A 13555-nucleotide genomic window follows, 5' to 3' on the forward strand; every position below is an offset into this window, starting at 1 on the left:
ACACGATGACTCATACTCTTGTAAATTTTCTGTTATTCCGTAATAAATTTTATTTTATTTTAGGCTTTAATAAAGAAAGTTATCTATTCGGTAATACTGATAATATATAGCGCTAACCGCTCTAGTTATCTCTATGACTCTTGGTGCCTCAAATTTAAAGAGCAACATATATAGAGAACGTACCATGTGAACACGTAACGAATTTGTGCAAAATGCCTTAGAGCCAATTGCTGATTCTGAAAAAGGACGCAGAACTAGAAATGTCAAATCAAGATTTTAGTTTTTTATTTGATTATGTTTATGTTTATATTTATTATTTATAGTTTTAAATTTATAATAGATATTAATAATCAACCGAACTCGTAATTATCCGCTTGAAAGCTTGAGCATTTAATCTTTTATTGAGGTAGAAATCTAATTATTGGTAAGCTAATTTGGTTTTAAGAAAATTAACATTACCCATTGGTCATATAATGCACCTGACTTACCATGACATGCTTGCAAGGTGTACCATGCTATCAACTTGTTGATCGTAGGATTTGGTATTAAAGAAAGTCATAACATAGACTCAAGGACCCCTTTAAGTGAATTCATAATAATTTTTTTATTATCCATATAATTTGTTTTGACCCTTATAGGTCTTTTAATTTCCCTTTGCAGCTTTGTTTTGCACAATTCTTCTTTTAGGCATGATTTTCCTTTTTTGAACTTTTAAAATGGTAGTCGTCCAAATCAAACAATAAATTTACAGCTCTGGACTCGAGAACACTTACATGATCAATTAATAAATGATATCTAATAATTTAATCTATGGGTAAAAGAAAAGTAAACATCTTATTTCCATACTTCAAACGGAATCGATAGAAGCTTGAATCCTATTTGATAAGGGGTAGCAGTTATGAGCTGATTACATCATTTGTACTGAAGATACAGCTGACTATTTTTCTCTCACTGGGTGGCAGCTTTTGCCTCTTAAATATAACTAATGTTAGTCCAAGAATCCCATACAATTCTATTCTGGGGTCCGTGCAATTTCTTAGACTTGTGTTACACACTAATGATATATCACTAATGACACATAGATTTTCTTGGTTTGTTTGGCCACTAATATGTGTATTTTATGAGTGGCTAGTACAAATGAAGCAAGAGAACAGTGTGAATAGAGTTGCCTTAAACTGAGTGCCAGAAAAACTGGTCTCAAATTTTTCTGTCAAATTACAATCCAGTGTTTTGTTTGAACAACCTCACAGAAAATACTAACCTGAGCCAAAATGATCTAGCAACATTTGTTATACTCTTTTTGGTATTATTTAAAGGTAAAAGAAGTCACAACATCAATGCCGGTTTCATCACCAACATGTCTCGACCATTGTCACGGACTGAGAGTAATACAAGCCTTGCCCTGAATTCTCCAAGTTTAGAAGATTTTCTAAGCGTCAGACCCTCGGGACTCGAAGAAATTGAAATATGGGCCGTCCTGTGTCAGAGTATTCAAGCCTTACAAGATTTATTCCTCTCAGATGGAGTCTCTAGTCGATTTGCTTTGCCAGTACTTACACTGAGCACTCTAAAGCTATCTTCAAGAGGAAGAGTTAATTTCCAACCTACAGATTTAGTTATAGGAGCCTTTGGGTCATCGGCGTCTTTGGCCAACTATCTAGCACCAGAATACAATGTCACTAGGAGTTATTCTGATACGGAATACGAACGAATGTGGGTATTTTCTCTAGGGCAAACATTGAAACGAGCCGCGGTGACTGGTCACAGTGCCACGTCTCGATTAAGTAGCGAGCTCTGTCAAGTGCTGACTGATATGACACGCATTCCAGAACCTTCGAGGGCATCTTTAATGTATCTGCTGGATGTGATGTCGCAGTATTGTAAGCGTCGACAGCAAAAGCGTCCCTTTTCGCACATAGTGATGAATTTACACCAAGAAGCATTGGCTGGGTTAGAAGGTTCAAACGATATACTTAACTGGGGACCACCTGCCATGCCCAAGCTAGTTCCAAGGGCAAAAACTATTTCAGAATGCAGCGATAGGTTTAGCACCTTGCAGCGTAGATTACGCTTGTTCGATTCCACCCCGAAGCTCACCAAGGAAGTTTCCACGAGCATGGAAGACTTGAATTTTAGCACAGTTAATAATACTCCTGGAAAAGTCGTTAGACCAAAGAGCATTTGCTTACCTGAAAGTTTATACAGGAAGCAAAATAGTGAGTTTATGGGAGCTCGCGGTCGTCGGATGCGTCGCAATCCAGTGCAAAGAATTGCCTCCCGCTTATATGGACCAGATCTGACACTTAACAAGACCGGCTGTGTGGGACCTGAGTTTGTCGTTAAAGCAGCCCTTCCTGCCAAACAGTTAACGACTCATTGCAAGGGCAATAAGAAACGCGTTACTGTGATCCTTTTAGATGGTCAAAAATTGGATGTGACGTGTAATCCTAATAACACCACTGCCGGTCAATTGTTGCATTTGATCATCGAAGAGGAACAAATTGAAGAGAACTTCATGTTAGGACTCTCAGCACTTATAGCAGGTGATTTCGTGTTTATTCCCGCAGACACCAGAATTACCAAAGTCACCAACTCCCGCAATGTAGATTTAATTTTGTATTTAAGAATAAGGTTCTTTCTTCCCTCAGTTAGAGGCCTGCGAGGATATCAGGCAAGACATTACCTTTATTTGCAGTTGAGGAGGTCGGTATTAGAACATCAGTTGCCCAGCTCTTTTTCTCAAATAATCGAATTAAACGGATTGGCTCTGCAGGCCGAATTTGGAGATTATCGAGAAGGTGCAAAAAGCTATTTTCTGTTGGAGCATTATGTGCCTGAGACTATGATTGCTATTGTTGATGATGAGAATCACCTCAAAGGTGAGCTGATAAGTGCCCACATGACTAGGAAGGGTTTGGATAGAAACAAAGCTGAGCAGGAGTTTATTACTTTCGCTCAAAATTTACCGCAATATGGAGGCCACTTCTATACTGCAGTGTGGATGTTGAAAGATAGCAGCAAAAAGGATGTCTGGCTATATATTAGTGCACAAGGCGTAAGCATTTTCGAGCGAGGTAAGGCGGCCAGTCACTTTGGTCCCCGGCTGTACGAAACTTTCGAGTGGAAGGCCATTCAAACACTCTGCTACAGCAAACACTACTTGTCGGTTATACCGCACAATAAATCAAAGAAAATAAAAAAATACAAATTGAAAATGGATTATAAGAAGAGCTACTTTGCCTTTCGGCTGGCGTCATTGCATCATCAATTCTTCCTTAAACTTCGAAGTGAGTTCATATCACTGCAGTCCTTAAGCCAACATTTCGGGATACCATTAAAGGACATAAAGAACGCTACAAATTCGCTTTACAAACTTGATCAGTTTGGGGAAGAATACGGGGAGAAGGGTGACGATCCAGAGTTTAAGCTTGAATTTAATCCTTTGTTGAACCGATGTCAGAACAATAGGCTGCAATTGATGCAGCGATCAACCTCCGATCAAAAGTTAATTGACGGTTCAATAAGCGAAGAGCAGCAGAATAAGGAGAACGAGAGGCCTGTTGGGGCTCTGGATAGCTCCTTCTTTGCTGGCCTTCCCCTTAGTTGTGAGAAGAGGCGTGGTGTTAAAATGGGTACCAGGGCTTTCTCCAGAACAATTCCTCGAGTATCACGAAGCATGGAAGCCGTAAATGACCCCCAAGAGTATTTGGAGCAAGCGTCTTTATCATCAATGTCGTTTGCTTGTAGTTCCCCTTCGGAAGAACGGCTCAGATTTTCCGAAGGAGACGCGTTTGTTTTAGATACAACATTAAAGTCGGTCTCTCAGCAGAATTTCCTACCAAATTTTCAGGAGACCATCAATGAAACTTTCCTGGAAAAATTAAACAACATGTCCTTTGCCGAAGAAAGGATTCTTTCAACGGTGGTTGTAGAGCGGGACCAGACTGGAAGCTTGGGGCTTCAGATTACCGAGGGCTCCGACGGCAACGTGTACATTCAGTCAGTAATTCCGGGAGGTCCAGCCTATTTCAGCAAAGACATCATGAAGGGGGATCAAGTAATTGCGGTGAACGGACAGAGTTTATTAGGCAGAAAGTACTGCGACTCACTCGACCTTTTGAAGAGCACACGAATGAAGGTCGAGTTCGTGTTATCTCGTGTAGTTCAAACTTTCACTGCATCTCAAAACATCAAAGTAAATAGGTCAACGTCGTTAAGATCTCGATTAGGTAGATCCCCGTCGGTGGAGAGTCAAGTGGAAAAGCACACAATAGAGTCTTGCTTCGATTTATCCAATAACTTTAAATATGTGAATAGATCACCAGTGAAAGAGGCTACGACTAGTACTATAAATTACCACTACAACACACTTCCAGCCTACTCCACGAGCAATTTGGGTGCAAGATCTAGCAGTAATGATCGAGCAGTGATAGTGGAAATGATTCCTAAAAAACGTTGGGCCATTTGTGATAGTCGTTTATCTAAAGCGCGTTCTGAGTGTAACATATCCCAGAATGTAGAGAACGAGTTAACCTTTGTTAAGAAAAAGCAGACCGTGGCATTGCCGAGAAGTTTAGGGCTAAGCAGAAAGTGGCAAGGTCCAGTGAGGTATCCTGTTACCCCAGTGCGGAAAGGGGCTGTTTATAACACGGTGAGAGGTAACATTAGTTCAGACGAAGAACAAGTTTTTATTTAAGTAATAAATAAGCGTTAACTTAATGATATGAAAATTGTGATATATTTGCGGAATAGGTATCAGTATTAGATTAAAATTGACAAGAGGCTGAATTTTCACTTTTATATTATGTCATCGGGCAAGTTTGAGTTATGCTCTTTTTATCAGAGTTAGTTAGTAGTAAACTTTTCGCGAATATTATATATTATACGACATACATGGCCAGCGTATCTAATTTAGAGAAAATATTCGAACATATACTGATTTGAGAACATTACACTGGATGTTTCCGCTACAGATTTCAGGAAATAGAAGTCTGAGTCATTAGTCAATTTAAATCATCAGATTGGGAGGGACTTTTGATATTTGACTAGAAACCCGCTTATCGTTTTTTTGCTCATGAATACTAAAAAATTCTGGCGATTCTATTGGTAAGGCGGGGTTTCGTCACCAGAAGAGCTTTCCCTAATTGGTCAAAGGGTCACTATATGTCTAAATAATATTATATATCTCTTTCGCGATGGGGATATTTGAGATATTCAGTTCCAGTTCTTAATACATCTGGAAATTTTACCACGCACAATAGATATTTTTAAATAAATATTTAAATACTTACCTATTATACGATGTGCTAGTTACTTGAGCACGAGAAGCTTCAAATGATGTCGGCCATGTACTAAACTCACGTGCTATTTAAAATTAAGTTTACGATATTAATGTAAGAATTGTATCTAGTAGTGAAGTTAGAAAATAATCGAAACTGTCCATACATACATATAGGACCTAAGCCGACTACTGATTCAAGTCGGCTATCGAACAGACTGATATATTTTTAATAACTCGTTAAGTACACTTTTTTTCTCTTAGTTTTTGTTCATGGTCCTATTTTATTGGTAATAATTAAGACTCTTATTTGTGATTAACTTAATTATTTAATAACGCTCGATCAGCGGTAAAATTATTAAAAGTGCAATTATGCAGAAATGAAACTCGTGTTTTTTTAATGAAATTTTGTGCTCCCAAAAAATCTCAAATTCAAACTGAACTACATTTCAGAAGCTGCAGGTCTAGGACGAGACCTAGTGCTTACTTTAGTACTTATAAGGACGGAAGACGTGTACAAACTTATTAAAGTTTCTACGCCTTATACGTGACTGTCTTGTGTGTGAAGTTGTGAACTAAATTATCGTCTCAAAAATATACCAGAGCTCGATTGTTTGTGTATTTTTTCCTAACATTTTGGTTTAATTCGATATCTTTGATAATTAAAAATTTCTGGACAAAATTAGTACCGTTTTTCTCTTATTAGACTGATATTATTTTATCAATTTATTGTAAGAGATTATTTGTCGGATATCTGCTCTAGTACTCCATCCATCTCTCCGCCCATGCGTCCATTAGTTTCGCTCTGGGTTTCTGCCCGCGTTTGCTGTTTTTCCATACATGTTCTAGCGTTCGTTTGCTATGCTATATCTAAATAATGAAGAAATTAGTCATCATGATAGGTCGCACACAAACCTACGAATTGCAAGCAGCAAACTATGTCTATAATAAAAGTATAATAAAGCATATAGTGGTTCAAAATGATACAAAATTTCAAATATCTCATATTGACCTAGTTTCAATACAATGCGTTTCTTATAGAGTTTTTGCATTAAATACCCGAATTAATATGTTTTCTATTAGTATACACAAAGTTATGCAGGTAGAACTTGTGATTATTTTTGAACCCTTACTTTTTGATCTTTTACCATTCAACGGCAATTTGATCCGCTGTAATGGGCAAGTGTGTTTACCTACATCTATTTTTTGTGTGACCTACCGTGATGACTAATTTCTTTATTATTTAGTTATAGTGTAGGACATCGATTGGTGGCCATCCTGCCAGAACCTCCAGTACAGTTGACAGTGCCCTTCCATCGGCGTTTGTAATGATTAGGGCTGGTATTCTGTCGCAACATTGCAAAGTCGTCGCCTCCTCCCATATCTGGGCCCCGTAGTGAAAAGTATTCTGTATGCCTGTCAAATTTGTGACAAAATGTCGCTCCCAAAACCTATTCTTACCTATCTGTCACTCAGCCGGTCAATAAGTGCTCTACAAATAAATACAGACTTGCATAGGAAACATCCTAAATATTTATTCATAATGTTATAAACACATTCACACTTAATAATATATGAAAGGTTGCTACAAACCTACTGCGCGCACAGCCATTCTGATAAGTCGATTGAGTTACTACGGTTTGCGAGATATCAAACAGCTGTGACCATCAGAATACAGAGAAATGTCCCACATCGTAACACAATTTCAAACAATCTTCAGTCAATATGGTTGTACTAACTAAACAAAGAAGAAAGCGGGAATTATATATGTAGAACTACATAATTTCGTTGCAAATTTATACAATAAAAATTTAAATAAATATTTCCAGGCATTAAATGACCTGTACAAAAACTTTTGATTTATTTTAGTTTTCTATGTTCAATAGGAGCGCAGTGATTTGGCCCACATAACTGCTGAGAAAGATGGTGTAAGTGTAAAGTCGGAGCTGCCTCAGTCAGATAAAGGAGTATTTAGCCGCGCGTTTGGGTTTACGAAAAATTGCCGCAATTTGTCATGTTTTACGAGGCTCCCCTAACAGCAACTAAAAGTTACAAGAAAAACTACATTTCGGGAATTCTAATTATGAAAAATGCATTCACCTTCGCCATTTCGTCCTTGAGCATTGAGAACCTCATACTTTCTTCTATATTTCCTACGAGATTCATACAAACTAGTGGCGTATTACACGTGTAGCAGTTTTACAAACATTACAAAAGACTATAGCTTAAGAAAATTAGGAAACATATAACGTGCGTGTAATGCATGTGTAAAGATACCAAGTCGCAGTGGAAGTTTAAGCATACTGCTAGGAAAGTGGCAGGACTGGTATAGTTCGGTGGGGTGCATGACCGCTGTTGCAATAGCTATAAAAAATTTACCCATGCAAAGATGTTCGTCCAGGAAAACCATCGGAAAAGAAGTAAATTTCAACAAATAACAGATATAAGTAAACATTGGCTCGGCATAGGTTATATATCAGATCGGTTGCCCGTAGGGCACATTTTAATGAGTGTTGTTTGTAATTGTGTTAGAAGTAACCGGCACGGTAAGATATTGCGCATAAATGAACGCACATTTACATTTAAACGTTTCAATTTCCTTTTGCTTTTTGTTTTTTATTGCTCATCAAAATAGAATCAGGATTAGACATCTACAGAAGGGCTGAAGAAGTCACGACTGGAAGCACTTGATAAGTTGTTTGTGATTGGGGAGGATGGAACAACGAAATGCAGAAAATTGTTGATCATGTTCTCGGTAGTGATCCAGTAAGGACGTTCTGGATAACTTTATTACCGTTACCTTTTGTGTGAGGCGAGATCAAGGCGTCGTGACTGAGCGAATATTCTATGAATATACGGGATGTCTCTAAAAGATCTGTACAAAATTTTAGCACAGATTTCTGAGGCGATGACGTGACGATTTAACCCAATTCCAGTGTCCAAAAGAGGACGGTATTCAAAACGTAGGAAATCAAAGTGATGATTAAAAAAAGGAAAACAATTAATTTCTTCGTTTGTAATAGCACTAGGTGAACAATATGTTGCATCGGGGAGTTTTTCATCGAGAAATCAGAACCCGTTTATATTTTTCATGCACATTGTAGAGGGCGCTGCCAGCATCAGGTGAAATCTCTTGAAAGAGGCGTAACTTTTTTTATGACCCGGTATAAAATTTATTTATAACTAAATTTGTGTTTTCCTACATGTTTCATGAAAAAAAGTTATCTTGGTGCCTGTTCCTACGGCCATTCCTTCTTGAGATATTTCAAGTTTAGAATGCGCAGCACGCCATGAAGAATAACTTTAAAGAACATATTTATTCATACAGCACAGCAAAATAAACAATAAAAAATTGATATAGCTGAATAAAAACATGATTTAAAAGAAAATGATAAAAATAGAAGGTTTATCGAATATTTTGATTTTTTTTCGTTTCAACCGTACAAATTCACGTCTTGTTTTCGCCTCAGACATCTGTGGTAGAATTTTGTACAAACCTTTCAGAGACACCCTGTATATGTTCGGTGGTATAGCTTCCGATATTAACTGAAGAGTTTAAATTAATTTGTAGTTGCACTGTATAAATCAAAAAGTAAACGAAACGAAATTTCTTCCAAGTTACTGTTGTATGTGAACACGCTCCAAACCTATGCTCCCGCTTATTGTTTCTATAGCAAAAAGAAATATCAATAGGCGGATCATTTGATTTTTCAACAACAAATTTTTAACTTTGTTTTTATATTGTTGTGTGAAATTACTGACCTATATTTGAACGGCTGCTGTCCATTTAGTCTTAACTTGTAAGATTGATGAACTTCTCGCCGCTAAGTTAAAACCCCTTTAACTATAGTTCTGAACCGGAGACCTTCCAAACTCCACAAATGAAGACTTCGTAGCTGACTTTTGAAGAATACACATCTATCCTTAGGTGCGCAACGTCTCTGACTAGCTACTGTGATAGAATAAAGACACATTGATACACGTAATATTAAGTCAATAACTCCCAGTTTTTTGGAGTGCCTTAATACAAACGCTCTGTATCAGATGTTGTTGGGTGCCAGCATATCTACCTTCGGAGAAATACGAAATTTGAAAATAATAAATACCTAATAAACCCTCGGCAAGCGTTGAGAAATTAAGGACCTATTGGTTTGAAAAGGAAAATACATGTGAATTAATTTTTAGTGAAAGGTAGACATCAGCCAAAAAGTGTGTGCCGAGTTGTTGCAGACAGCTCACCTTGCTTCCACAGTTGATAAAGAAATTAACTTCAATTTCAGAAACACTTAACATGTCAGTTAACTGGCAGCCGTCGCACCCTAACTGGACATTGAAAAATGGGTTCTAAGATTTCAATTCTTTTCCTAACTTGGCAAACATGATGACCATCAGCCACTTTCCGTCTTTATTCCTGCTCTTAATGTTACTTACACAAGCGGTAAATACCCCTTTAACTTAAGTCGTTATCATTCTTCATTTGATTACCGAATTAATTGTTATAATTTCAAGCAAATACGACACGTATACTAACTCGTAAGTAAGCCCCTTCAAAGTTTAATTGTTTGGGCACTACTGGATTACCCTACTACACACATAGGAATTCACTAAACTTTGTACAAGGTTAATAATTGTTGATTATTACTAGAAGTGTCTCCGCGTTCAATATTTCAACGTTGTTCCTGCATACTTAATGATATTAAACGCGTAACCTCAAGGAAAAATAATAGAGAAGAGAAAGTAAAAAAAAATAAGACTCGTACCTACAAAAACGCATTATTTGTTATCATAAAATTACAGTTAATTTTAAAATAACGCTAAAAACAATTAAAGTAATAATTACTTAATAAAAGAAGCTCATTACTAAATGGACACTAAACTCTAACTTTTATTATGATACAGTTGTATATTATTATAATGATAAAAAAGCCGATCGGTTCTCGGTCGGCACGTACATATATTGTAAAACTGTCCAAAAGGGGAAACATAGATTAAATACAATTTAAGAACATTTATAAATTGGGAGTATTAAAAACCATTTGAACTCAATTATTTTTACGCGACGACATATGTGGACTGAATTTAACTGTATATTATTATAATAGTAAATATTTATGTAAACGTTTAAAATTGAAATATGGCAGTTTTTGTAATAATATGTATTTATATAACGTTGGTTATTGGTCGAGATCCTCGCCTGCCACCATTGCCCGGGAATGATCTGCTTTTAACTTTTCATTTTGCCGATTTTTTGTAAAACTGGTACTTCTAGGAGGGCTAGGTTATTCTTCAACCTTTGCTACCTAAAACGAAAAGAAAAACACTTATAACCTACAAACTTAAGTCTCTACTCATCGGTCTGAGACCCCTCGATTTTCTGACGCACCCTGTATAAAGTGTAACGTTGCTAGGATTGTTTATTCAAATCGATATGATTCAAAATATTACAGTTTTTCAAAATTCAATGCATTTTTGACCAAAGGGAGAGGCTACTTTTAATTTCATTAATATGTTGTCCAACACGTTCAATCTTTCCCACACGTCACAACCCATTAGTTTGATCAGACATTTCCGAGGTTTTCCAAAGGGTTGGGTAGGCGTCTCGACGAGCCCCCTCCCAAACCACCCGCCTAACAGAAGGCGGGGTGCCCCTCGAAGGTTTTCCTCGTGATAAAAAAAAGCAAATCCAAGAAACAAAACGAAATTAATTTTTCGATCACGAAACCTGCTGAAAACCCATTGATTGGCTCAAGTAATCTCTGCTCACATATGGGTTCACTTCAGCAACTTCCATATGCCCGTGAGGAGACAAATTGTGTGAAAAGTTCCGATGCAAACTCAAGTAATAAATTTTGAAAAATTCGCTTGGATATTTAAAAAGCTGTGGGAAACAGAAAATTGGTCAATTAAAAGTTTTTAAATATACACCTGGGTCGCTTATAACGGTTGGAACAAAAAATGTTTGGTCAAGAGTCGTCGAAATAAATCGCTTAGCCTACGAACGAAAAACGTTTAGGTAAAGAACGGTTAAATCAACGATTTTTAGTTATTATCTAAATGTACTCAGCCACACAGATATTGCAACATCAAGAGAAGGTATGGAAATCGGGCTCCATTGCTCCACAATGTCCCATGCCACTCAAAATCCGGTCGAGTTTAAATTGATATCGCTTCAAATGCTACTTTCGATGGGACTAACAAAAAAAGATATGGCCGAAAGTCTTAATGCGACGATTAACAGTTTTCACGCAAGTACGCAGAAGGATTTACACGATGACCTTCATTGCCTGATGACTATCAATGGACACTGGAGAATCGATCTCTAACGCTCATCGGATGAAGGTGGCAATGCAAGACTTCATTAGTGCGTTTCTGTCCTCCGATTTTTTTCTGCTAATTCTCTGATCTTCCATAAACTACGAATGACTTTAAAACGATTTCCAGTTACTCGAAAAGGAAAACCACCTTCTCGCAAGAAAATAATTTGAACTCGTGTTGTTGAACTTCAGGTAAAGCAGCCACTCTTAGCCAAAAGTATCACATATGACGCTTGCACTTGATGTGTTTTAACGAAATTTTGATTAGTTACTGCTCTTGAACAGCGAAAGTGTCTCATCTCTTCTTGACGTTGCAATTTTCGTGTCATCGAGCAGACGAGCACCTCCAAAATGAATTATTTAGCTCCGTTTCGAAAGGGCATTTGTAATGAACGAAAGATTCTCTAAAACCTACACAATTTCAACGCATTTCTTTTTTTAATCAGAAAAGTGAATATGAAAAACTTACTGCTGGTTCGCCAATTTTATCTCCACCTTCGGGAGCAATATCGCATTCTTTCACTGCTTCCGGCACAACCTGAAATAATCAGTCGTTAGTTTAGTAATGTCTCCTGAAAATTAGCAACAATTTATTTACACAGCCTCTTTAGAAAAAACTTTCGCGCACAATTTTCAGTATTAATGAACAACATAAACTTTGTTTACAACCCCAGGAGGATGTTTACATTTCAAGTAACATAGAGGTATTAAGTAAATGTGAACATCCTCATATACTGCTGTATCTTAAAACTAAAAATAGGAGGATGCAAGAACCAACTCATCAAAATTAAGGTCGCAAACAGGATAAGAAACAAAACAAGAGGATTAGTAAAAACAAGTGAAACAACAGGTAAAGGATTCGGAAAACAACACAAAAAAGGTTAGCACAAACACAATTCCTGCCCGCAAGTCGGAGGTTAGAGACCGAAACAAAACGTCCGAAATCGCTATTATTAGGTAGATAGTGGATAATTCGTCTAAAATGCAATAAACTATGTTTTTAGTATTTACAAAACACAATTCAATTACTAGATCATAATGCTAGGGTGATGCAAAACGTGATTTCCCACCAACCATCATTCCTCGTTGTGTAGGTACAGCTTTAGAGTGGTGCGAAGAGCCAGATAAGGAGAGTGTGAATATAGTGATATGTCATTTACAGTGAACGATTTCACCTCGCGGAAACTTTTTTTTTTCTTTTTCGGTAATTTCGACTTCGACAAGTAAAGACAAAAATATATTTAAAGCAATCGGAATGCTGCTAGATTCAATAGTTTGGCTGGAAATAGTGCTTATGGTGAATCCTCAAAATGGCAGCGGAGGTAAATGTCACATTACCTGATAACGAGCCATCGGATTGGTTTCGGAAACGTCGCAACTGTCAAACAAGCATATTTCACTAATGGAATTGCGTTTCGCCTGTCAATTTCAGACTCATATTGGTTCACCACTGCGGACAAACTAATAGCGTATCTACATGTTGCGAAAATCAAAATCCGAGGACATTCGTTATAAAATATCTGGTCAAGAATATACGTTATGCTTGTCCGTGTCGCAATGTAAATTACCGTGCCACTTTGGTGAATTCTGGACAGTAGCAAAAATATCTTGTCCACACATGTATTTATCCAGTAAATTATCAGTCAATTTGGTCGGTACATCTCGTTCGAGTGCCAGTTTACTCTGCACTCAGAGACGGTAAAGGATCACCTTTTACACTTGTGAGATAGATAATTGTTATTTCGATACGCTACTGCTTGAAGATTTTGAATCCAGCATTTCCAGTTTTTTTTTTTCGTACGAAACAAAGTCCCCAAACATACCGCCGCCAAAACTGCTGCAGCGCCGGCATTAATACCTCGAAATTACCCCCCAAAAACCGAGCCAAATGTACAATGACACCCCCCAGCAGCGGCACAACTCCACCCTCCGCAAATATCCACTAAAACATCTAAAGGCCACT

The 13555-nt window shown here is 37.4% G+C and overlaps 2 protein-coding genes across 3 annotated transcripts in view; one reads left to right on the top strand and one right to left on the bottom strand.

The window, feature by feature from the left end:
* Positions 1 to 6: 6 nt before the first annotated feature.
* LOC136346588 (tyrosine-protein phosphatase non-receptor type 13-like) lies at positions 7 to 5664 on the top strand. The gene is made up of 2 exons (XM_066295900.1): positions 7 to 424; positions 1317 to 5664. The coding sequence occupies exon 2, from the start codon at positions 1358 to 1360 to the stop codon at positions 4694 to 4696; it is 3339 nt and encodes a 1112-aa protein (XP_066151997.1). The 5' UTR covers positions 7 to 424; positions 1317 to 1357; the 3' UTR covers positions 4697 to 5664.
* Positions 5665 to 10035: 4371 nt separating this feature from the next.
* The window catches only part of LOC136346594 (uncharacterized), a 54202-nt gene continuing 50682 nt past the window's right edge, over positions 10036 to 13555 (bottom strand). For both annotated transcript variants that reach the window (XM_066295906.1, XM_066295907.1), the window contains exons 6-7: positions 12062 to 12130; positions 10036 to 10578 (exon numbers count right to left, since the gene is read on the bottom strand). In XM_066295906.1, the coding sequence (XP_066152003.1) occupies positions 10558 to 10578; positions 12062 to 12130 (90 nt within the window). In that variant the 3' untranslated portion in view covers positions 10036 to 10557. The remainder of the gene's footprint in view (positions 10579 to 12061; positions 12131 to 13555) is intronic.

This window comes from Euwallacea fornicatus, chromosome 23, assembly GCF_040115645.1.
Source record: "Euwallacea fornicatus isolate EFF26 chromosome 23, ASM4011564v1, whole genome shotgun sequence".
Lineage (NCBI taxonomy): Eukaryota > Metazoa > Arthropoda > Insecta > Coleoptera > Curculionidae > Euwallacea > Euwallacea fornicatus.